Source organism: Sus scrofa, chromosome 16 (assembly GCF_054392235.1).
Source record: "Sus scrofa isolate SSC_HxYL_T2T_F1_AM1 chromosome 16, Sscrofa_HxYL_maternal_Yorkshire_Landrace_v2.0, whole genome shotgun sequence".
NCBI classification, from domain to species: Eukaryota; Metazoa; Chordata; class Mammalia; order Artiodactyla; family Suidae; genus Sus; species Sus scrofa.
Genome location: NC_139398.1, coordinates 34,471,431 through 34,497,649, shown reverse-complemented (window position 1 = coordinate 34,497,649; position 26,219 = coordinate 34,471,431). Strand labels below are relative to the sequence as shown.

Here is a 26,219-nt window from a genome sequence, read left to right as displayed (position 1 = left end):
GCAGGATCCAAGCCATGTCTGCGACCTACACCACAGCTCACAGCAGCGCTGGATCCTTAACCTTCTGAGCAAGGCCAAGGATCAAACCTGCATCCTCATGATACTAGTTGATTCGTTTCCGCTGCACCACGACGGGAACTTCCTATCTAGTCTCCCGATTGCTGGAAGCTTTCGGTTGTCACTAGGCGGATCCTGATGTCCTTAAGTAAATAAATCCGTGCTGCATCCACCATGCAACAGTAGATAGACATAAGCTGTGTGTATGGAAAGCAACTTGGTAAATCAAAAACTAGTTTAGAGCATATGCTTGTGTGATTTGTAATATTTGAAATCATTCTGCTTTTTTTCTGTGACAGGTTAATGCATATCATGTTATTTGGGTTTTTCTTGATAGTTTCACCTACTTTTAAGTGTCTTTAGGATTTCTCAAACATAGGTTTGTTATGTAACCTATATTTTATATCAAATCCTTGTGAATATTCCTTCTAAATTTGGTGACTGTTTACCTATTTGTGCAACAAGAGATTAAGCAAACAGGAACAGTTTACATGAATTTTACTACCCATTGCGGTAAGTCCTCAAGAACATGTCTGGGGGCACTTAGTAAAACGTTGAGTCCATGACCAGTTCTGATACTATTTGAGAGTTAAAGCTACTCTGCAGGAGAGAATTACATATCATAATTTAGTAACTGGGAGTTTCTGTTTTGGCTCAGCAGTAACAAACCTGACTAGTATCCATGAGGATGCAGGTTTGATCCTTGGCCTTGCTCAGAAGGTTAATGATCCAGCGCTGCTGTGAGCTGTGGTGTAGGTCGCAGACATGGCTTGGATCCTGCGTTGCTGTGGCTGTGGTGTAGGCAGACAGCTGTAGCTCCAATTGAACCCCTAGCCTGGGAACTCCATATGCGTGGTTGCAGCCCTAAAAAGATTTTAAAAAAAGGAGAGAAAATTTGGTAAATGCATTAAATTGGTAATACTCTTTTTTTATTGTTGACTTGTGAATTTCAAGAACACCTTTGTGAAGTTACTTTGATAGAGTAATTTGATAGAATAAATATTTTTAGAATTATAGAATCAGCACTCTACATAGCTATTGAATTTTTTTTCAAAATAATTAATGTCTTTGAGTTCATCATAAATTGATCATTTGGGGATTCATTTAGGAGCAACAAGAACATCATGGTTCCCAGCCTTTGGATGACTTTGACATTTCTTTTGGTATGTATATGCATGATTAATGTCATGTCTCTATTCAGAGTTAAAATCAGCTTTCTAAAAATATGTATAAAAAATGAGACTAAATTATTGTCCTGTCGTCTTTGACAAAATGGTTTGTATGTGTTTGTTCTATGTGTTATCCTATAGAACAGTGGTTAGCAAACTGTGGCCCACAGGCCAGATCTGAATCACACCCATTTTTGTAAATTAAGTTTTATTGAATCAGAAGCTTGTCCATTGGTTTACACATTGTCTCTGACAGCTTTTGAACTGCAACAGAATTCATTTGTTGGAAAAGGGACCATATGGTTCAAAAAGCCTAAAATATTTATTATCTGGCCCTTTGCAGAGGAAGTTTACCAACCCCTATAGTAGAGCAAAGCAATTAATAAGAATCTCAAATAAGATTTGTTTTTGTTTTAAAAGGCTGCACCCATGGCATATAGAAATTTCCAGGCTAGGAATCCAATCAGAGCTGCAGCTGCTGGCCTGCACCACAGCCACAGTCACACCAGATCTGAGCTGTGTCTGTGACCTACACCACAGCTCATGGCAACGCCGGATCCTTAACCTACTGGGTGAGGCCAGGGATCAAACCCACCATGGATCGAACTCATGGATATTAGTTGGGTGTGTTACCTCTGAGCCACAATGGGAACTCCTCTCATAGGATATATTGATATATAAGGCCTCAAAATGAATTATGGAAGAACATGCCTAGGGTCAAGTTAGTCATAGAAAATACACACACATTAAAGTAAAGGAATCAGTTCAGAAAAGAGAGCTTGTCTTTAGATACTAAGTTCTTTTCTTTCTTTAATTGGTCAGTTTATTTCTTGCCATAGTATTCCCCAAGCCTTTCTTCTCAGTGTTTTTCACACACATACGTACAGACACTCTTATTTCTCTGGGACCATTCCTCTCGACTTCAGCTTTTAAATTTTTTAGGTGACGCACAAGTACCTACCTATCCTCTCTCATCTTTCTTTTCTACTTTTGTGTTAAATTCAGCATGTGCAAATTTTACACTGGCATTTTCCTATTAGTGATATCACCATTCTTTTGATTGGTCAAGATTTTTGCATTGCAAGTCATCCTTGATTCACCCTTCGCCTCTCTTAGCCCATTCCTTCACTTAGTCCTTGACCCAATCCTGCCTCCCTTTCTCGGTGCCGTGGCCCAGCATCAGGCCTCTGCATGCCACTGCCCTGCTTGGCTTCCATCTCTCAGCTTCCTAATCCATCTGGTGTTCTTTCCCACTCATTGCCTTAGACCATTTTATGGTTCATTCTTCATAACATTCGTTCTCTTCACAAAGGCAGTACACATTCACTGGAGAAAATTTAGAAAGTGCAAATATAGAATGTTAAATCTCCAATATTGAAATGTCCCGTAATCCTTTCGAGAGAAAACCAGTGCTAAGATTCTTCAAGAGTTTATTTTCTCAATACCTCTAGTCATGTATATCTACAAATATGTACATGTATTTGATAATATATATATTTTAAGCATGTCTCATCTATTTGTTTATAACTTACTTGTTTTTACATACTAATATTAAGGTATGTATCTTCCCATACCTCTAGATATTTTTCTACAGTGCATTTCAAATGACCACATAGTACTCCAGGGAGGGAGTATTTTGTCATTCCAAGCAATTCTCTGACACCAACTGGGTGTCCTATAATCCAATTTCATTCTAACAGTAATAACCTAGAGTTAGCACAGCCCCAATAGGCGAAGGGCTCAGTCCCAAAAGATTTCCTATTTCCTTCGAACTCCAGCTGCAGGTGGGGTCTCTGACACCTGCATTTTTGTCCAGTCAAATATAAATTCAGGGATTCTCATAAGCCACCCCCCCAGTTTACTGTAATTCTCTATAACAACTCCAGAACTCAGAAAAGTACTTGTGACTATAGTCTCATAAAGGATACGACTCAGGAGCAGCCAAATAGGAGAGCTGCATAGGGCAAGGTATGCCACTCTGCATGTGCCACCCTCCCATCATGTCCACTTAATCATCAACCTAGAAGCCTCCTTAGCTTTGTGGTCTCAGGGTTTTTACTGAAATTTCATTACATAGGCGTGATTGATTGCATTATTGGCCCTTGGTGATTGAAATCCATCTCCCGCCACTCTCCCTTCCCCAGAAGTGGGAGTGGGGCAGAACTAATAACTGGTTCCTCTGGTGACCAGCACCCATCCTGAAACTATCTAGGGGCCTGCCAAGAGTCACCTCGTTAGCATCAACTCAGATATGATCCAAAGGGGCTCATCTCGAATAACAGAAGATAATCCTTTTAGTCGGGAAATTTCAGGGGTTTAAAGAATTCTGTGCTTGGAACCAAGGACCAAGACTATAGCTATATATACTACTACTGTGTACCATCACTGGTACTCTTACTCTAGGTAGACTCTCAGGGTGAACGCCTCCAGGCAAATCCATATCTAAACCCAAACTCCCCTAATAGACTTTGGACTTAGATTCTACTTCTTGCTAAACTTTCCCACCAGGTAGAAATTACCTCAAGTACAGCGTGTGCTGTCCGAATCCATTATCCCTCCCTACCAACTGGTTTGTTCTCCTGTGTTCTCCATCTCCCTTTGTATCACTACCAACTTAATCCCAGACATGCATTGTTCTGAAGTCTGCTTTCCCCTCCCCCCCCACATCCAGTCAGTAGCCAGTTCTTGTAATTCTTAAATTTATCCTCTCTTCTTCATTCCTCATTATTACTATATACTTCTTTGAACTGCTGCAGGGGCCTAATCTATCTGGTTGCCTTACTTTAATTTGTTTGTTTATTTTTTTAGGGCCGCACCTGCAGCATATGGAAGTTCCAAAATAGGGGTCGAATTGGAGCTGTAGCCACCGGCCTACACCCCAGCCACAGCAACACTGTATTCAAGCCATGTCTGTGACCTACGCGACTTACACCGCAGCTCACGGCAATGCTGGATCTTTAATCCACTGAGTGAGGCCAGGGATTGAGCCCGAATCCTCATGGACCCTAGTCGGTTCATTAACAGCTGAGCCACGAATGGAACTCCCAGCCTTACTTGAATTTTATCCACTCAAATTTATTTTCAACAAATTGGCTAGGATGGTTTTTCTAAACATCAATCTGACCATATGATGTCCCTGCCTAACAGTTTCTAATGGATCTTCATCAGCTAGAAGAATAGGTTTCTAGCCTGGGCATGCAGAATCCTCCACAATTTGGTTTTGATTCCACTGAGCAGATGATCCATTTTAATAGTATCTTGACACTCCATACCTCGTCTCCCTTGGGTTAGGTACTCTGCTTCTAGGCTCCTGGCAATGTGCTGGCTTCTCAATGACTGCTTCCAATGTTTTGTTGTTATATTTAAGAAAAGCTCCAAGATGATCTTACTACTCCAGCTGGCTTGCATTTCATGGCCTCTGTTAAAAAAAAAGCTATAGAACGTCAGGATGCAAGTACAAATACAGACTCAGGTAAAATGCTGTTTTACTTTAATTTTTAAAATTCATATAGTTTGAAATATTTACTATATCTCATCTTTTTCTTCAAAACAATGATTTAAAGGGAATTTTAAATTATGTGACCGCAGCGGAAATGAATCCGACTAGGAACCATGAGGTTGCTGATTCGATCCCTGGCCTCGCTCAGTGGGTTAAGGATCTGGCGATGCCATGAGCTGTGGTATAGGTCGCAGACATGGTTTGGATCTGGCATTGCTGTGGTGTAGGCCGGCAGCAACAGCTCTGATTAGACCCCTAGCCTGGGAACCTCCATATGCTGGGGGTGTGGCCCTATAAAGACAAAAAAGAAAAAAAAAGAAAAAATTATGTGATATTAGTTACTCATCCCAGGTTCTTGTCCCCAACCCTGGTATATATACTTTATTAATTTTAAACTAAAATTTTATTATTATTTTCTAAAATTTTATTGAAGTATAGTTGATTTACAGCGTTGTGTTAATTTCTGCTGTATAGCAAAGTGACTCAAACTTAAATATATTCTTTTTCATATTCTTTTCCATTATGGGTTATCTCAGGGTAAAATTAATTTTTAAATTGAATTTATAACTTTATTAAAACATAATAGATATTTGTTAAAAAAAAATCCCATGGACACATCCTAAATCAGTAGAAATAATATTTTGAATTTGGGTTCCCTGTGTCATTAATTGACTTTACTAGAATCTTATGCCTAAGTTTGAGAGGGCTGAAGCTATGGCTAGTGAAGCTGAGTTAGAAAGAAGATTAAATTGGGTTTAGTATGAAAGAATATATGTAACTGTGCCCAAGAATAGAGGAAATAAATGATAGAGAAGCTGCTATTTTTATGATATTTAAGAAACGATTTCTCTTAACTGTGTATGGAACCTCGTAAGGGATTTTTTTTTTTTTTTTTTTTTTTTTTTTTGCTTTTTAACTCCAAGGGTGCAGCATATGGAAGTTCCCAGGTTAGGGGTGGAATCAGAGCTGCAGCTACAGGCCTACACCACAGCTCATGGCCACACCAGATACTTAACCCACTGAGCGGGGCCAGGGATTGAACCCGAATCCTCATGGATAGCAGTCAGATTTGTTTATGTTGCACCACAACGGGAACTCCCCCAAAATAAGATGTTTTTGATGCACATGGCGAGTGTGCATTTTTTTGGCCACACCCACGGTATGCAGAATTCCCTGAGGATGGAACCTGCACTACAGCTGTAACCAGAGCCACAGCAGTGACTTCACTAGATCCTTAACCCACTGAGCCACTGATGAGTATGCATTTGAGAAACATATTTAAATGTATCTTTGGAGTTCCCCGATAGCCTAGAGGTTAAGGATTTGGCATTGTCACTGCTGTGGCTTGAGTTTGATCCCTGACCCAGGAACAGATGTGTCGAAAAAAATTGTATCTTTGAGAATGCCTCGGAGGTACTTTACTGCTCTGAAGTTGGCAGCCTATTTACTTAGAGTCTGGTATTCATTCAGGTGATCAGTCCCAGGATATAAATAGTAATAAAATCTAAAATTATCCTATTAATTAAAAATATTAAATTCTTAAGCTGCCGATCTACTTTTCTACCACTTTTTATACACAGTACCTAAAAATCTGCATTTGCATATTTAATTTTTTCTGTGGTTGTGAAATCCTTTCTTTTTTTTGTCCCAAATCTCCTAATTGACTACAAGATAAACAAGCTTCTTCTGAAGAGGTTGTCTCTGAATGTCCTAAAAATCAACAAATCATTTCTTCTACATCAGGTATGATATGATTTCTTTCCTTTTTTCTGAGAACACCCTAATTAACGGTTCTATCTGCATGACAGTTAAAACAGAAGTTACCACCCGCCATTAAAAAAAAGCAGTTAAGCCAATCAGTTGATTTAATAGAGATAGAAAGATGATTTAAATATTTTCACTTTCATTTTTTTCTAGTTTTTTTGGTTCTGGTTTAAATTCAACCCTTGGTACTAAGTTTCAGGTTTGCGATGAGCTATATTTTTGCATATGAAATTTGAAAGTAATGTTCTATTTTTAAAGTGCTAGGAAATAAGATTAGAGTTGTAAGATAAAAGGCACAGAGTTAGACTGCTGACCTATTTGGCAGACTTCTTTATTAATAGTTTTGAATGAGAAGCTAATGACTTTTTTTTTTCCTTTTTTGGCCACCCTGTGGCATATGGAGTTCCCAGGCCAGGGATCCGATCCAAGCTGAAGTTGCCACCTAAGCCACAGCTGTGACAACATCTGATCCTTAACGCACTGTGCCGAGCTGGGAATGGAACCTGTGTCCCGGCACTCCCAAGATAGCTCTGCCCTCTTGTGCGACAGCAGGAACTCCAGCTAATGACTTTTGTAAAGTTAAGCTTTTAAACATTTTAAGTGGTAAAATTTAGCTATGGGCTCTGTATATACTGAGAACCACTGAATTGTACACTTTTAAAGGATGTGAATTATATCTCAGTAAAGCTGTTAAACAAATAAATAAAAAGAAATAGTCTTGAAACTAAAAAATATATTATGATTAATTTCCTAAAGTCTGGTTTTATTGAAATTCTAAACAAGCGTAATATATCTGAAGTGGGAAAAAAGCAATTATAATATTTTCTTGGTATGGCTTATATATTTTATTCTTATGAATCATCATATAAGAAAAGCAATTCTCAATCTGCATTCAATTATGAATTACTCTAGAGTCAATTGCCCTTAGAATAGGATAGTATTTGCTTTAATTTATTTATTCCTACTTAGATTTTCAGCGAATACATTTAATTTTTTTTGTCGCTAACTTGTTCTTATAAAGTTAATGACTTAGAGCTATTTACGATTTTTTTTATATTCCTGATTCTTCTTTTCTTAATTTTCAGAACATGAGTCTTTGAATGTTCCTCAACTTTTGTCTCCAGAGGTATATCTAAATCTCAGACTTTCCACTGAAATATCAGAGAAACCTCTGTCACCTTCATCATCTGAAAGGGTACTAAATTTGGAAGTTTATCATTATTTAGGTGTATGATTGAAATGAGGCTAAAAATCTCATCTACGTAGATTTGTTGGGAAGGCCAAAAAGCTAATTTAAGATTTAAATATTAGCCTCCAAATATTGTAAACTAAGACCATAACACATCCTTCCTGCAGTCTTCCCTAAGTTAGGTTCATATAAGCTCTTCTTGCCTTGAGAATGAAACCTTTTTTTGGGTAGGAGTAGGCTAGAATGGCTTTATATAAAGTAAAAAGTATGTAACCCCCTTTAATTTTATGTGTTTTGGCTCAGCTTGGACACACTTACATCAATGTGATTGACATTGAAGCTGATGAACTACAGGAATTACCTGTCAGAGAAGAGTCTTCAGATGATAATATTATCAAACAACAAATTGATCATCTGGAAGTCCCATCTTCTGCAGAATTACATTATATGGCAGCTTCAGTTACTAATGCTGTTTCCCTGCACAACTTTAAGAGTCAAGGTAATAATTTTTTCCATTTCTAAAATAAATTTAAAACATTTTGAGAAATTCTTTAAAATAGCTCTACTCCTGTAAACCCACTGTACTTTTAGATGGTTATGGTCACATTCAGAAATGTTCTATTTATCTTCCGAATGCCTTGTTTAAAAGTTTGGACTCACTCTTTCTATGCCTTTCGTATTCTTAATAGAATCTGCCAGTTCCACTATGGATTTATATTTTAAACCTGCAAAAGAGTCTCCATCCTGTCTGGATGGAAGAAGCTGGAGAGCAGGCATGACAGAAGTGAAGGAGCCTGGCATCACCTCACCTATACCATCAGACACACAGCAGGACAAAGGTGAGTGTCCCGGACTTAGAGCACGGCTCTCCCTTCCCCAGGTTACTGACTGTTATGTTGGAAATAAGCATGAAAACTTGGTAACTGCAAGAAAAAGGCTTTTTTCCCTTTCTAAGGAGAGCAGACACAGGTAGGCAAATGAGATAGAGTCATTGGTTGAAAGCTGGAACCCAGAGATATTTTGCAAGGAAACTACAAATCTATATGTGCATATGTCTGTCCTTAATTAACGAGGCTAAAAATAAATACCCTATGGGATTTTATGAGTGTTTTGGTGTTAAAAAGGAATTCTCAGGGAGTTCTCTGGTGGTCTAGTGGTTAGGACTCAGCACTTTCACCGCTATGGCCCGGGTTCAATCCCTGGTCTGGGAACTGAGATTCCACATCAAGCTGCTACATGCCATGGCCAAAAAGGAGGGAAAAAAAGAATTCTCATATTTTAGAAGGTGGGAAGGAGTTCCTGCTATGGTACAGTGGTTTAAGAATCTGACTGTAGTGGCTTGAGTCACCATGTAGGTATAGGTTTGATTCCCGGCCTGGCACAACGGGTTAAAGGATCTGGCTATGCCACAGCTGTGGTGTAAGTCACAGCTGTGGCTTGGATTTGTCCCCTGGCCTGGGAACTTCCATATGCCATGGGTGTGGCCATAAAATTAAGAAAAAGGAAAAAAAAAGGTGGAAAATTCTAGAATAGCACATAGAAAAAACACAGGCATGGTAGCCAACAGTACTTTATTAGTAAAATATTCAGGTATATGGTCATAAATCAGGTTGTATTATTAACCTGATATAAAAATATTTGCAAGATCTCTAAGAATGTTTCTCTAAAATCTAAAGTTATGCTGCGAATTATTGAATTAATCAAATGTGCGATCAGAATTCCTATAACAGAGACCCAGTGTCTCTTCTGGCGTCCATAACTGTTGGGAGAGATGAACCCAGTCTTGTCATCATCAGACGTTTGGGTGTAGAGTTCGGCACTGTCTGTCCATTGTGTATCGACAACAGGCACTCAGGAGATAGGAGGAGCAAGAAAGGGACGGGAGGCAGGGAAACTTCATCTCAGGATGTGCTAGGGCACGCATCCTGTAACTGTAAGTGCCAGTCTTTCAGATTTTGAGGACTTTGTCCTCTCTCTCCTCTGTCATGAGGCTGCTAGGTGCATAAGTAGTGGAGCAAGGATGGATGAAGCTAGCAGTCTCTCAGGCTGGGAAGGTGTGTGGAGGAAGTGAAAAGATCTTGGCTATTCATTCATTCATTTATCCACCCACCATCCACCCATGGCATAGAAAAGTTCCCAGGCCGGGGCTCAAATCCATGCCACAGTAGTGACTCAAGCTGCTGCAGTCACAAAGCCAGATCTTTAACCCTCCAAGCCACCAGGAAACTCCTAGAGTTTGGCTTTCTTTTTTTTTTTTTTTTTTTTTTTGTCTTTTTGTCTTTTTGCCTTTTCAAGGGCTGCTTCCCGTGGCATATGGAGGTTCCCAGGCTAGGGGTCGAATTGGAGCTGTAGCCACCGGCCTACGCCAGAGCCACGGCAACACCGGATCCGAGCCGCATCTGCAACCTACACCACAGCTCATGGCAACGCCGGATCGTTAACCCACTGAGCAAGGGCAGGGATCAAACCTGCAATCTCATGGTTCCTAGTCGGATTCATTAACCACTGCGCCATGACAGGAACTCCGAGTTTGACTTTTAGATTCAAATAGAATAGGAGTTCCCACTGTGGTGCAGTGAGTTAAGAATATGACTGCAGGAGTTCCTGTCGTGGCTTAGTGCCATGAGGTTGCAGGTTTGATCCCTGGCCTCGCTCAGTGGGTTAAGGATCTGTGTTGCTGTGGCTGTGATGTAGGCTGACAGCAACAGCTCTGATTTGACCCCTAGCCTGGGAACCTCCATATGTCTCAGGTGCGGCCCTAGAAAAGACAAAAAGACAAAAAAAAAAAAAAAAAAAAAGAAGAATATGACTGCAACAGGTTGGATCGCTGTGGAGGCCCAGTTTGGTCGCCAGCCTGGTACGGTGGGTTAAAGGATCTGGCATTGCTGCAGCTTTGGCATAGTTTGGTGCTGCAGCTCAAGTTTAATTCCTGGCCCAGGAACTTCCATATGCCACTGGTGCAGCCATAAAAAACAAACACAAACAAATGCAATAGACCTGGGTTTCATTCTCAGCCCTGGTACTTATTAGCTTGGAAACTTTTGCAAGTAAATTAACTTTATGGGATCCTCACTTAAATCACTGTAGGACACAACCTCCTAGGGTTGTCATGATGGTTGCAGCTAGCCAGATGTCTGTAGCTACTTAAATACCTTGTTAATTTCCCTTCATTTTCAACTAGTTGACCTATGAAATTCTGACAGACTGGAACCAGTCTTATCTCTCTGTGATCCCTGAATATCTTAAGGCAGCATTTCAAATGACTATAAGCTACAAGTTAATTTCCTCTATCAGTGAGATCAAGTCTATATTCAGCCTTTTGAAAGATCCTTCCCTGGGGAGATTGGTCTTGAAAATATGTCAGTGGACCTTTCTACTCTTGTTAAAGAGAAGTACTTTAAAATGCCAGTTTAAAAGGAAGAGTTGGGAGTTCCCATTGTGGCTCAGTGGTTAATGAACCCGACTGGCATCCATGAGGACTCTGGTTTGATCCCTGGCCTCGTTGAGTGGGTTAAGGATCCAGTATTGCCATGAGCTATGGTGTAGGTTGCAGACATGGCTTGTATCCCGCGTTGCTGTGGCTGTGGCGTAGGCTGGCAGCTGTAGCTTCGATTTGATCCCTAGCATGGGAACCTCCATATTCTGCAGGTGCGGCCCTAAAAAGACAAACAAAAACAAAAACAAAGGGAAGAGTTTTATAATTTTGAAATTAAATTCCATCATGGTATATACATAATATACTTTAAAGACTCAGAATATAGTCACACGGTAGAGTTCAGTGGGCTTGGTATTATAAGAAAAAACAGAAGTGAGGGACAGGGTTCTTAAGTTTTTAAAACCAAAACCAAAAGCAAGACAAATAAATAGATTTCTGTTTTAGTGAGACCTGCTCACCATTTTGGATGACCATAGCTTCCTCTGTTAGAAATTGTGTCCAGTAGATACACAGTCAGTAATGGCCAGCAGAGCTTTGCTAGGCAGAGGGAGAGCATTGCAGGGTCAGTGAAGCTCAGTTTTTAACCCTCCTCAGGGATTGTTTCTGTTAGATGATGGGAGTGGAACAGATTCTCTGTAGAAAGGGAAGGTAGTTTCGTTGTGTGTGTAGGCCGTTCCAGATTTTGAGCACATCCATCTCTTTTGCTGGATTTCCTATTTGACGTTTGCACACCAGATTCTTTCCTGAGTGATTAAGGGAGACACTTGAAGCTGCCAAGAAACGCGGATAGGCAGTAAAGTATTGTAAGAGTCAAGCGACAAAGGGTAGGGCCAGAGGTAGGAGAGGAGAATATGACGGCCATTGGCAGCAATGAAACTGACCGTCACCTTCTCAGGGGAAGCTTCACTTTACACTGGGCTGCAGTGTCATCACTACTTACATTTGGTTAGTGATTCACATTTTTCAGAGTATGTTGTTGCATAATTTGATCTATACAAAACCTCTGTGAGTTAGGTATGACAGGCATCCTCCTCCTCAGTTGACCTGCTCTTCATTCGCCAAACACTAAGTTAGGAACAATACATCAGGACTAAAGAAGGCTCTCTGTCTGTGGGCTCCCATTTGGGGGGAAAGGAGGGCAGAGGAGTAAAGAGAGGAGTATGATACCGCATGGGGCATACTGTTACGGTGATAAGGATGAGATCGTTGGGGAATACAGCATCTAATCCATTTCTGGGGATTGGGGCCAGTTAGGCGGAGACACACCCAAGTGGAATCCTAAAAGTAGGATTTAGTGAGAGGTGCGCACCGATGGAAAGAATAGACTGTGCAGTGACTCAGGCTTGATGGAGCTTGCTGAATTTGAGAAAATTAAAGTACTGTGTGCTTGGACTTTTTGTTTTTTAAAGAAATAGCAAGAGATGAGCTGGATAGGTAGGCCAGGAAAGACAGTACCATGGCCTCTCATACTAAGGCATTTGAACTTTTAAGGTGAAGGCATTAGAGAAACACTGAGGGATTTCAGGTGGAAAAGGAACGCTGTCAGATTTATGTTTTATAAGGTCTCTCTAAGGCTTGAGTGGCAGTTGGGCTAGAGAGGAGTGAAATAAGTTAGAGATACAGATACTGTTTGGGGTTCATCGATTGTGAAAGCCTCAGCTAAGCAGTGCGGTAGGAATGAGGACATGATCAGCAGGTAGATCATCAGTTTTTGGTGTCACGTTGGATGTGAAGAAAGGCTCTCAGGCCCCTCGCTTGGGAAACTGGGTGAATGATAGTGCAATTCCCTGAGCTGGGGAATCAGGAGGAAGGTGCAAGGTAGAAGAGCGGGAGCCATGAGTTTGGTCTGATCCGCTTTGGGGACAACTTAAATGAGACATCAGGACACAGGTGGATTTCGGGCTGGAGCTCAGAGAGAGTGCTGTTTGGATGTGAGAGTCAGCAGTGTACCCGGGACCTCACTCAGGGATGGTGGGTGGGTGGGTTGGAAGAGACCTGCACTGAGGCTGGCGCCCTGGCAGTTATTGAAGGGTAGAAGGAGTGGGTGGCAGAAGAGCTGGCCAGGATGACAACTGGGAAAGGAGAGGAGAAGCCTGAAGGTTTCAAATTTGGGACAAGAATCAGTTGAATTTAAGAGTAGAGAATCATGGGCTGTGCTATTGGTCGTGGGAGGTTTCATGTTTGCCTGGGATCCCACCTAGAAGCAGTAATGGCCAACACTGAACCTGACTTTGACTGTGTGACATTGTTGGTTTTCAAGCAGAGTGAGTTATTCATGTATGTGTGTATGTATGTATGTATTTTGGTTTTTAGGGCTGTACCCACGGCATTTGGAAGTTTCCAGGCCAGGGTCCAATCAGAGCTGCCACTGCAGGTCTACATCACAGCCACAGCAACACCAGATCCAAGCAGTGGCTGTGACCTTCACAGCTCCTGGCAATGCTGGATCCTTAACTCACTGAGCTAGGCCAGGGATCAAACCTGCCTCCTTTTCTTTCTTTTTGGCTATGCTGGCAGCATGCAGAAGTTCCCAGGCCAGGGATTGAACCCTTGTCACAGCAGTGGTGACTCAGGGTACTGAACCTGCTGTACCACCAAGGAACTCCCACATCCTCATGGATACTAGTCAGGTTTGTTACCCCTGAGCCACGATGGGAACTCCCTCAAGTAGAGTTTTAAAAAATCATAAAAATACTAAAGTTGTTTTTTGTTTTTGTGTATTTTTATAGCAGAAGATGAGGTAACATTCAGATTCTCTTGTATGTGGAGTTTTTGCGGTAGTGTATTCTTGTCTCACAACAGAGAACAATCTCAGAAGTCAGAAAGCTGAAATGGTGTTTCTAAGTATATTAATTAAAACTGATTTGTTGACTTAAAATGAGGTCATCCAAAATTAGATCATCAGCATGTACTTATTTCTTAATAATAGTCAGTTCTGCTATTACCTTTCTTAATATTTAGATATGCTGAAGCCAGATTTTCAGTTCAAAGAACAGAGCTCAAAGTCAGATGCTGCAGAACTTTATCCACTGTGGGAACTACTGCAGGAAGTCTCTGAAACTGACCCTGCACCTCGTCCTGCAGCTCGTCTTGCAGCTCGTCCTGCACCCAGCTCTACAGCTCGCCGACTAGAGCATATCACCTCAAAGCTTCAGAAAATTGATGAACAGCTGTTGGCAATACAGAATATTGCTGAAAACATAGAGCAGGAGTACCCCAGACACATACTGCTAGACCAACATTGTGTTAAGGTAGACTGTCTTTATTTTAAAATAGTTTTTTGTTCATTACCTACTTATTAGATTTGTACTGTGCTATAATTGTAGACTCTTGATTTTTCAAAAACGGAGTACTGGGTTTCTTTAAGCTAGGGTTTCTCAACCTACTTTGAAGGAAAGAGAATTGATTTAAATGAAAGGTTTGGCATATTGGTTTAAAAGGTTCTCATCTTATTATCACGCACACATAACTGCAGAGATTTTGACTTGCCCATTTTAGTTTCAGAAAACAGCTTCTGGGCCTGGAAGAGGCAGGGGAATACTGTGGACAAGCACCAGCTGGGGGCCTTAAAGACATAGGTTCAAATCCTTGTTTTGGATTTGAAAGTCATTGAATTTCTCTGATCCTTATCTTGAAGATGAAAAGTTTTGTTTTCTTTGGATAAATAATCAAAGTGGAGTTGCTGAATTGTAGGGTAGATGTATTTTTAGTTTTTTTGAGGAAACTGCACCAGTTTTAATTTCCACCAACAGTGCACACGTTCTCTTTTCTCCACACGCTCTCCAGCATTTGTTACTTTTAGACCTTTTTTTTTTTTTTTTTTTTTTTTTTTTTTGCCTTTTCTAGGGCTGCAGGCCTCTGGCATGTGGAGGTTCCCAGGCTAGGGGTCTAATCGGAGCTGTAGCCACTGGCCTACACCAGGGCCTCAGCAACGCGGGATCCAAGTCGCGTCTGCGACCTACACCACAGCTCACGGCAATGCCAGATCCTTAACTCACTGAGCCAGGCCAGGGATCAAACCCGCAACCTCATGGTTCCCGGTCGGATTCGTTAACCACTGCGCCACGATGGGATCTCCAGTTACTTATAGACTTTTTAATGATGCCAGTTCTTTGTTGAAGAGACAGAGATGGTCTAAAAAACCTAAAACAAATGAACAAATAAAACAGAAATAGACTCATGGATACAGAGACTACCAGTGGTTACTAGGAGGGAGGGAGGTGGGAGACGGTGTTAAATAGGTGAGTTGGATTAAGAGGCACAAACTACTAACTATAAATAAGTCATTAGTATATAATGTACAGAACAGGGAAAATAATATTGTAATAACTTTGTATAGTGTGTGTGTTTGATATATAAATACAAAATTACTATGTTATACATCCAAAACTACTATAGCATTGTATGTCAACTCTACTTCAATGAAAAAAATAAATGAAATGATTGTGAACTATGTAAATAAGTTTTGTCTAGATGGTAGATAATATTCCTCCTCATTCTAAAATTATATGATGCCGCTTTCCTGAGCTAAGCTCCTAAAAGATTAAATCAGTTAAGATATAAGATAAGTAAAAATTTACTCCTCTTCATCAGTTCTCACCATTTAGCTCATATTGGATTTAACCTATTCTTTCATTTGTTTCATTAATGCAAATGTGTAAAACCTATGTAAAATTGTTGGTGATATTTTGAAATTATCAAGCTAAGAAATGTACAGCAGTTATTTTGCCTGTGTGTTTTTCTACAGGTTGAACCTGTGAATCACACTGAACTATCTTCTGGTCCTGAATCTGAGAAAACATTGCCTTCAAAAACCATTAGCATCTCTGAAGAAGGTTTGTGAGGGGCCCGGGATGGGACTGAAGTGTTTCTTTGAAAGAATAAGTATTGCCTTTTGGGAGTGCCAGAAGTGGGAATCGTTTTCATGTGTGAGCCGAAGCCATTAGTCTCCTGATTTTTGTTCATTTTTTAAAATGTTATTTAAAAAATTTGTTAGAGCTGATTTACAATGTTATGGCAATTTCTGCTGTATAGCAAAGTTATACACACACACACCCACACACCCACACATATTCTTTTTTATATTCTTTGCCAAGTCCCCTGATTTTTAGATTAGGTTTTTTTTTTGGTTTTTGGGTTTGTTTTTGTTTTTTGTTTTTTTTTTGGCTTTTGTCCTTTTAAGGCCGGACCCTTGGCACATGGAGGTTCCCAGGCTAGGGGTCCAATTGGAGCTGTAGCCGCCAGCCTACACCACAGCCACAGCAATGTCAGATCCGAGCCACATCTGCGACGTACATACATCACAGCTCACAGCAAGGCTGGATCCTTAACCCCCTGAGTGAGGCCAGGGAACTCAAACCCACAACTTCATGGTTCCTAGTTGGATTCATTTCTGCTGCACCTAAACTCCTAGATTAGGTTTATTTTGGTGGTAATGTGATTGGCTTCCACCTGCGCCCCCCCCACACCCCCCCCCCCGCCCCCGAGAAGCTGATGCTATAAGCTCCTTTGGCTTTTGTACAGAGTAGGGCAGTGTGGGCTGCCCACACCACTGGCCACACTGCTAAGAATCACACCGAGCTTTGTGCTGAGGCTGCCGGTTGTCTGTGGTTGATATCTTTGTGCTTATTTATATTTTATTTTGTGCTTCCTGTTTACTCTGTATTTTTCTTTACTTTTTGTCCTTCTTTCTTCTATTGGATTGAGCTTTCTATATTCTCTTTTCCGCTTCTATTTGTTCAGAAATTATACATTCTATTTTTAACCTCTTAGTGATCATTCTTGAATTTTCAACATTCAGAGTCGAGTGTTGGTACAAGTATATTTACTTCCCAAACAATATAAGGACTTTAGAGCTTTTAACATCAATCTGCCCCTTCATATCTTTTTTTTTTTGATATTACTTTTTAATATTTTAGTTGACCTTGTTTTTTACCTGCTCACTTAGTGTCTTTTGTCTTTTATTTTTTGAGTCAATATTAATTTGAATTTGTGATCATTTGCCAGTTTCTTTGCTCTTAATTGCTTCCCTTTTTTAAAAAAGTTATACATTTAATAATATAAATATGTAAAAAATGAATATATGAAACCAAAACACAAACTTCATCAAATAATCCTTATCCCAGTTGTCTGAGGTGCTCTCTGGCATCTTCCGTCCTGGGCTCCTGTTGCCCACAGTTGCTGCTTTCATCTCCTTCTTTGAGGACTGTTCCCTTCTCCCTTCCTTTATGAGTTGTTTCAGCTAGAGTCTGTAATAGCAACTCCTCTCAGTCTTTGAAAATAGTTTTAATTTTACTACAATTTGCGGGTGATGGATTATAGCCAAGTACAGAGTTAATTCCAGGTAGAAGCTTATTTTCCCCTCAGCATTTTAAAGTTATCGTTCCACTTTCTACTGACATCTCTAATTGCTAAGTTTATAACACACAGATGCTGTCTGTCTAGTTGTTGTTCATTTATCTCTGACTGCCTCTAAAGTTTTCTCTTTAGTTTCGGTTTATTTTGAATTTTTGACACAGTGTGTCTAGGTGTATATTTCTTTTGATTTATTCTGTATGGGAGTAGAAATGATTCTTTAATTCACAGGTTTAGCAATGGGAATTTTTCATGTTTTCTTTTGGAGTACTACTTGCTCCCCATTCTTTCTGTTCTGTTTTCTGAACACTTGTTAGAGGTATGTTGGACCGTCTCACACCATTCCCTGTCTCTTAACCACATTTTTTTTTTTTTAATGGCCACACATGTGTATATGAAAGTTCCCAGAGTAGGGGTTGAAGCAGAGCTGTAGCTGCCGGCCTACACCACAGCCATGGCAACACTGGATCCGAGCCACATTTGTGACCTGTGCTGGAGCTTGTGGCAACACTGGATCCTTAAGGCACTGAGCAAGGCCGTGGATCAAACCCACATCCTCACAGACACGATGTTGGGTTCTTAACCTACTGAGTCACAGTGGGAACTCCTAACCACTTCTTAAGTTCCACCTTTTTTTCTCTCAGTGATGTGCTCAGGATATTTCCTCAGCTCTCTCTCTCTCTCAGTAAACTAGTTCTCTTTCCTGCTGTCTCTTCCTTGCTATAGGATTTTATTTTATTTTATTTTACTTTATTTATTTATTTTGCTTTTTAGGGCCACACCCACAGCATATGGAGGCTCCCATGCTAGGGGCTTGAATCGGAGCCACAGCTGCCGGCCTACGCCACAGCCACAGCAACACAGGATCTGAGCCTCCTCTGCAACCTACACCACAGCTCACAGCAACACCAGATCCTGAACCCACTGAACGAGGCCAGGGATGGAACCCGCAACGTCAGGGTTCCTGGTCGGATTTGTTTCCTCTGCGCCACGACAGGAACTCCTGCTATAGAATTTTAATTTTGATGAGCACATTCTTAATGTTTAGAAGTTTTATTGATTTCTTTTTCAGATCTCTCTGTTGTTTGGATGTATTCTCTTGTTCTTTTATTGTGGTTTGTATTTTATCTGTTTAATTATTCTAGTAATATTTATGCTCTTTAAGATTATTTTACCTTGTGTGTACACACTCTCAATTGTCAAATCTGCATACTGACTCTTTCATGGTTGCTTGTTTCTTTGTGTGAGTTGTAATTTTTTATCATGAACTTATCGTATAGAGAAGCTTCTGTTAGGTTATATATGTTTTTCTCTGGAGTGATTTTGTATTGACTTCTTACTGTTACTGAAGTAGAAAATATATGGGGACAAGTTTTTATATATGTGTTTTACCTTGGAGTTACTGTACTATATAGACAGTGTAAATTCAGATCCCACACCTGCCTGTGGTAAGACAGGGGTTTCTGTTTCTCATAGTTGACTTTTATTTTTCTCCCATCCACTATCCAGGCAGATAGAAAACTTCTTTGCTGCTTCTCCAGAGGAGAGTTTTTCGTATCCCCATTTTATGGACAGAACTATCCTCTAGGTTGTAGGAAGGTAGCTCTGTTCCCCTCCCTGCAGTCCACAGAAACATTTCCTGTTCCTCTGTGGACTATGCCGGCACCATTGCCCATTTATTGTCCAGCTTTGAATTCCTTTTTCTTTTATGGCACCAAGAGATTTATTTACAGGTTTTGGTTGTGTATGAATCTGTTTTTTTTTTTTTTTTCAATTTAGCATTTCTTCTGTGTTTTGTAACAGAGCATGGGCCTGTCCACTGTAGCTTGATATATGCTTTCTGAAGTTGATAATAAATTTAGTATTTTTTTAACTATGGGAGAATTTAAATTTTAAATATTAAATTATACAGTAATTTAATACTATTTAATAGTATTAAAGTGATAAATTTATTATACAGTAAGTAGAAAGCTATCTGAATAATATGTAAATGTAAATCTGTTGCTACGTGATATAAGCTGCTCCATCTTATATAAGCTGCTGTATCTTTTCCATGTGATTATTTTTCTATTATTTTCTTTTCATTGTGACATATACTATGGATTAATGAATTTCCTGACTAATATGAATAAAGAAGATCAGAGGGACAAAGAAGAGATTTCAGAAATGGAAACTCATTCTAGTCAGAAAACCTGTGTGTTTCCTTCTGCTGATTCAGCTGTCATCCCTTCCAGTGACCAGAATATGACTTCTCCTGGTATTGTTCTTAAGTTTCTTCATTTACGCTTGTTCTCCAGTATATTATTACTACTGAAGAGTTCTTACTGGGAATAGAGTTGTGAAACATTTGTGAAGCCGTTTTGCATATTTATAAGTTTGAGGGGAAGGGAAAGTTAAACATTGTGCTATTCGCCTGAAGAGCTACTTCATCTTGTCACCTTCTTAAGCTATGCTGCAAGCATGTATCCTATCTCTGTGCAACTTATTAATGTTAAATATGTAGCACCTAGAATATTATCCTATTATACTGGTATATTATACTATTATTTGACTTTTTTACAAAAATTGAGAAATTAATACTTTGTCAATTATGAGAGTTTGGGTTTGAAAACAAAATAATAGACGTTGGCCTTTTGCATGCATTGACCCTGGTTGATTCTGACCTGTGAGGTGGATATTGTTATTATCCTCATTGTATAGTGGAGGATATTGAGACTTAGATAAGTTCAGAGCCACTGTTCATTAGGTTTTATTTGGAACTGGCAATTCAAAATACTGTCCATTAGTCCCAACAAATACACTGTGTCATGAGAATAGCAGGGCATACTAAACATCACAGCTGGACCCTAATAGTAGCTTTGAAATATATTTTTGCCCTCAGATTATTGATGGTCAGTAATGATGATTTTACTGAATGTTTGCAGTATGTCTTATTACCATTATTGAAGTAATATAAGCAGTAAAAACGCTATTTTTAAATGGCATTGCTGTTACTTAAAGAAAAGCTATTAAGCTGGTTTTAAAATTTGTAATTTTGTTTCTCTAAGCTCTCTAGATTCCGTTTGCATTTCAGTTGGTATCATATGAGGATAATCATTTCTACTTCAGAGACTTGTTGTGAAGATTGAGTGTTGTATGTAAAGCACTTAGCTGGGAATCTGTTTGATTCCTATAGGTTCTTGGTCACCAGTACCCCTGCTCTTCCCTCTCATGGGGGAGGACTAAGAAATGCATTTAAAGAGGTTTATTGGGTTTTGACTGTATCTGAGAAGTTTATTTTTTAATGATTTTTCTTTTTTTCCATTGTAGTTAGTTTACAGTGTTCTGTCAATTTTCTACTGTAGAGCAAAGTGACCCAGTCAGTATCTGAGATGTTTAAACTCCATTTTGTGTTTGGAAATCACGGGTGAATTCTGAGCAGAGGAGGTTTAGAGGAAGACTGGACTGGAGGTCTGGGTCAGGAGTGAGCTGCTAAGTGAATCTGACCTGGGCAGCATTGTGAGGGAGGAGAAGAAACAAGAGTCATTCTGAACAGACTGCTGATGAGTCTCACTGAAAAAGCAGATGGAAGAGGAGGAGGAAGAGAGAATGAATGTCTGTTTCATGTTGTCAGGCTAGGAGCAAGGATAGGACCAGGTTTCATTGTCAAACTCCAGAGCACCTTTGGACCAAATGTAACATTTAAGGTGATGCAGGGCCCTATCAGTGGCCATATTAAAGGGCTCAGTTTTTGACAGAGAAGTGGAGCTTGCTGAGAGCTTTAAGCTTGAAAAATAGATTTAAGAGCCTTTTACCTAAATGTATAGTTGAGACTTAGAGAGTGCATCTGTTTTCTGCAAGAAAAATTGTTTAAGAGTTCCCTGGTGGCATAGCAGGTTAAGGAGCCAGTGTTGGCCACTGCTATCACTCAGGTCGTTGCTGTGGTGCAGGTTCGCTCCCTGGCCCGGGAACTTCCTCATGTCATGGGTGTGGCCAAAAAAAAAAAAAAAAAGAGAGAGAGAAAGAAAGGTGGTTTAATGGGAAAATGCTGCTGACCAGCCCGTGAACTGTCACTTTTTAGAGAGCGAGGGGAATGAGCCTCCTAGTGAGGGAAATGGGTGAGCCAACTGTGGTGAAGGGATTTTCAAAAATAAGTTGAGTAGCTATCAGTTTCACAACCCACCAGCAAGTCAAGAATGAAGATTCAGTTTTTCTTAAGGACTCCGAGGACTTTCAGTGTAATATCAAGAGTAAAAGAAGGCAGGTTACAGAGCAGACAAAAACAGGCTGAAGAAGCTGTAAACAATTTAAGAATTCTCTCAGTAATGGGAAGTAGATAAAGGATATGAATCAAAGGTCGTCTTAAAATAGGGAGAAATACAAACTCCCAATGTTTAAAGGCAGAAGAAAAGAAAGTACTAGGAAAAATGGAAATTGAGAGTTCTGGGTTAATGAGACGATTCATTCAGGACTGTAAGAGCTCTTGAAATAGAATCTAAGAGGGGGGAAAAAAAGGAGAAATGCCAATAAATGAGATAACACATGCAAAGTGGATAAATAGAAATATTTTTCTCTAGTATTCAATGTTTAGTTGTAAATTTAAAACAAAATCAAACTAGTATTTTTTTCTATGCATTTTTGGCCGCCCTGAAGCATATGGAGCTCCCAGGCCAGGGGATCAGATCTAAGCCATGGTTACAATCTAAGCCACAGCTGCAGCAATGCTCAATCCTTAACCCACTGTGCTGGGCTGGGGATCAAACCTGTGTCCTAGTCCTCCCAGGACGCCACTGATCCGGTTGTGCCACAGTGGGAAACTCCCAAACTAAAATATTTTTTTACAGTGCAGAATTTAGGAGTTCCCTTGTGGTGCAATGGGTTAGGGATCTGGTATTGTCACCACAGAAGCTTGGGTTGCTGCTGTGGCACAAGTTTAGTCCCTGTCCCAGGAACTTCCATTCTCCACAAATGCAGCAAAAAAAAAAGTGCAGAATTTAGGTCCCCTGATGGGTATTTCTTCTCCAAGGTTAGTATCTTTGAAAGATGTATAGTCATTCCGTTATTTCTAATATTCAAAAATAACTCAGATTTGCTCTTTTGAAATTGAATTTCATTTCTTCACACATTCTTCTGAGGGTTCTTATTAGTGGCAAATAATTTATTCACTAAAGGATGGATTTAATTTTTGTTAACAGCCATAAGTTATTCAGAGATGTTTCTGATAAGTGAAGTAGATGATTAGGCTGGAATTAAAAAAAAGGAATTGTGATTATCAAGGAATGAAGTTGATCTACTGTATTTAGTAAACTGTAAAGGCAGTTGCAAAGAAAGAGTTCCAAAAATGGCTTGAAAATGAAATAAGGATACAATCTTCTTATGTAACGACTTTTAAAGGTATTTATTTGAATATAACACTTTTCTGCCTTTTGATGAGAGGAATCAGTTTCATTCTTAGTATTCAGTCTTTTCTATCTAATTAGTCTATACTTACACCATTAGCAATGAGCTCATAAGTGACTAAATTCAGAGAACAAAGATAATAAACAGGATTAATAAACAAAATAGCATGTGCTTAGGAAAGCAAAATTAGTTAATATTAAAAACCTGTGGGAATTCCCATCGTGGCTCAGTGGTAAATGAATCCGACTAGGAACCATGAGGTTGCAGGTTCGATCCCTGGCCTTGCTCAGAGGGTTAAGGATCCGGTGTTGCTGTGAGCTGTGGTGTAGGTTGCAGACATGGCCTGGAACCTCCATATGCTGTGGGAGCAGCCCTATAAAAGGCAAAAAGACCAAAAAAACCCCACAAAAAACAAAACAAAACAAAACCTGTGGATGCCTGAGTCTTAGGGACAGGGTGGATTTATTTTAGTATAAGAAAATTTTAACAAGGAAATGTTTTGAGAAAAGATGTCAGAACACTTTTCCCTGTATTAATGCAATTCTCTTTTGAGAGTTAAACCTATAGAGAATTGAGTAGACTAAGTATTTTGCTTGAAAGACATGTAGTTACTATTGGACAAGATTTCTTTCTTTTTTTTTAAATGACTATCTTTGTTTGTTTGTTTGTTGTCTTTGTAGGGCTGCACCCATGGCATATGGAGGTTCCCAGGCTAGGGGTTGAATGGGAGCTGTAGCTGCCAGTCTACACCACAGTCCTAGCAACGCAGGGTCCAAGTCACATCTGCGACCTACACCACAGCTCATGGCAATGCCAGAGCCTTAACTCACCGAGCGAGACCAGGGATTGAACCTGTGTCCTCAGTAGATGCTAATTGGGTTCATTCACCACTGAGCCACGATGGGAACTCCTGGATAAGATTTCAAAATCATCGTTTGGTGGAGTTCGCATTGTGGCTCAGTGGAAACAAACCTGACTAGTATCTGTGAGGACTGGGGTTCGATTCCTGGCCTTGCTCAGTGGGTTAAGGATCTGGTGCTGCCGTGAGCTGTGGCGTAGGTCTCAGACATGGCTCATACCCAGCATTGCTGTGACGTGTTGGCCATTGGCTACAGCTCTGATTTGACCCCTCGCCTGGGAACTTCCATATGCCACATGTGTGGCACTGAAAAGCAAAAAACAAACAAAAACCAAAATTATTCTTTGAGTTGTATTCTTCCAAGTAAAGGCTCTTGGAATTAAATTAGATATTTCCCCCAAAGTGTTACTTTTACATCACCAGAAGATTTTTTTTTCTTTTTTTAGTAAATCGCATTCCAGTGTTCTAAACTGTGTGTGAAGCAAAGAAAGATTGTACCGCCTAAAGTATGCTATTCAGAGCACTCTGGATACTAGAAAAGTCATAATCTTAAAATGTGGACAATATTCACTACCAAACAGCATATTGAAGAGGAGGATAAATATGTTGTACATATTTATCTTTAAACCAATTTGGAGGTTTAAAAATATGTATTTCTGGGTATATAATTTCTAAATCAGGTTAATAATTGAAAACAGAAAAAATAATTGACCTGAAATTTTTATTAATAGTATTGTTTCTTTTTTTAAGGTGCGAATAACAGTGATGAGTTATTTGACAGGTAAATATCTTAAGAATTAATTCATAATTTTCCTTACAGTTAAATATAAATTGTGCGTTTGGAAGTTTTGTTGTTCACGTGCATGTAAACTTCTACACTGCATATTTTTTTGTGGGGATTAAGGGAATGTAATTCCCCTTGAGAATGGGGTATTTTAAGAAACTGAAGATTGTTACATTGTATCCCTTACTCTTAGCATAGGTAATTAGACTACAGTAGCTTACATTTGCTATATTTTCTTTTACTAAGTAGATGATATTTCAATAGGCAGGACGGGTTAGAGGTTGGCTCCCAGGCCTCCTGTTTGCTCCTTTAAGAGCACCTATGAGGAATTCCCTGGTGGCTCAGCAGGTTAGGGATCCAGCGGTGTCTCTACTGTGGCTCAGGTCACTGCTGTGGTGTGGGTTTGATCCCTGGCCTGGGAACCTTCGCATGGTGCCTGCACAGCCAAAAAAAGAGAGCACATTTGAAGTTATTAATTATTGATGAATTGGCTTTTCCACTGAGGATTACTGGAATTAAAGCAATAGAAGGAGATTAGTTGTAATGTTTATCATTTTTGTGTTCATTTATGCTCTTGGAGAGCAGAGTTTTACGTGTTCATTTTTGCTTAATGCAGTTAAGTTATAGATACTGATTTTTATTTTCCAAATTGCATTTGCAAATGAAGTATCTCAGTAGATCCACTTCAGATGAGTGAACTGACCGATATTGCAGACATTATCAATGACCTTATAACAAAAGATGGAGTTTCCAGTGAAGAGCTCGGCCTGACGGAACAGCAGGCTAGGAGCATCTCCAGGTAATCATGGAATAATTCATTTTTAACCCGGTTCGAGAATATTCAAAGTTGACCATATTTTAGTGTGATGTTTTGGAAACAAATTCGAAGCTTAGAATAGACTTATTTGTAAATACATTTTGTGATGTTTGTATGTCATTCCTCCCCTCCTCCAACAATACATGGACTGGTTCATTGAACTAATACAACACATCTGCATCCTTTGAATTTTCCCAAGGTCTCATCACTCTGAGTATAACATAAATTTTATCATATCTCTTCTTAGAGGTAAGTAATAACTGAGTTCATAGTACTTTACCCTAAATATGTTCACTTAGAATACATTTTAAATAGCTTTTCCTGGGAACAGTAGGCTATTTTTTTTCCTTGCAGCTTTTCCTGGGCCAAGAACTGGCCTGATAGAATAAAGGCTGGCTCTTCTACTCATGTTCTTTGGGAGACATACCCCTCTTGGTTTATTGATTTACTGGGGGCTGGATGGGTGGGGCACCCTCAGCCTGGCACGTACCAAGAGTCCAGACTCTCAGAAGAAAAGCAGGCATTCGGTATAAGCCACAGTGCCTGTGTGCACAACCTCTCTCCAGTTAGGATGGTGTTTTTTTCACACACTGGGTGATGAGTCTTCCCCAAGCCCCATCTCATACCACTTGTTTTCTCGGGCCACGCTCAGTACTCCTTGTGTAGAGGCCAAGATGGGATTAGATATACAAGATTTATTGGGAGAAATGCCTAGGAAGGGAAAAATCAGAAGTGGGCAAGGCATCAGGCCTCAAGGCAGGTCTGACCCCCCCCACCTGTGAAGGAGAGGGTTGAGTGAGTAATCTCAGAGTACAGTGCGGGTCTAAGAAAGTCACAGCTGGCTCCCTGGTGAGGCATCAAGCCAAAGTCACCCAGCAGGGCAGCCCTGTCTCTCACAGGTCGGGGCCAGCC

The 26,219-nt window shown here is 39.9% G+C and overlaps 1 protein-coding gene across 24 annotated transcripts in view; it reads left to right on the top strand.

Moving 5' to 3' along the window:
* Positions 1–26,219, top strand: part of CPLANE1 (ciliogenesis and planar polarity effector complex subunit 1) — a 120,045-nt gene that overhangs the window by 70,156 nt on the left and 23,670 nt on the right. For 5 of the 24 annotated variants that reach the window (XM_085002100.1, XM_085002095.1, XM_085002088.1 and 2 more), the window contains 11 exons: positions 1,166–1,220; positions 4,594–4,698; positions 6,397–6,468; positions 7,575–7,684; positions 7,982–8,177; positions 8,368–8,517; positions 14,076–14,365; positions 15,862–15,949; positions 19,603–19,725; positions 24,457–24,487; positions 25,158–25,289. In XM_085002100.1, coding sequence (XP_084858226.1) covers positions 1,166–1,220; positions 4,594–4,698; positions 6,397–6,468; positions 7,575–7,684; positions 7,982–8,177; positions 8,368–8,517; positions 14,076–14,365; positions 15,862–15,949; positions 19,603–19,725; positions 24,457–24,487; positions 25,158–25,289 — 1,352 coding nt within the window. The remainder of the gene's footprint in view (positions 1–1,165; positions 1,221–4,593; positions 4,699–6,396; positions 6,469–7,574; positions 7,685–7,981; positions 8,178–8,367; positions 8,518–14,075; positions 14,366–15,861; positions 15,950–19,602; positions 19,726–24,456; positions 24,488–25,157; positions 25,290–26,219) is intronic. The other 19 variants (XM_085002101.1, XM_085002096.1, XM_085002089.1 and 16 more) reach the window with 7 other exon arrangements.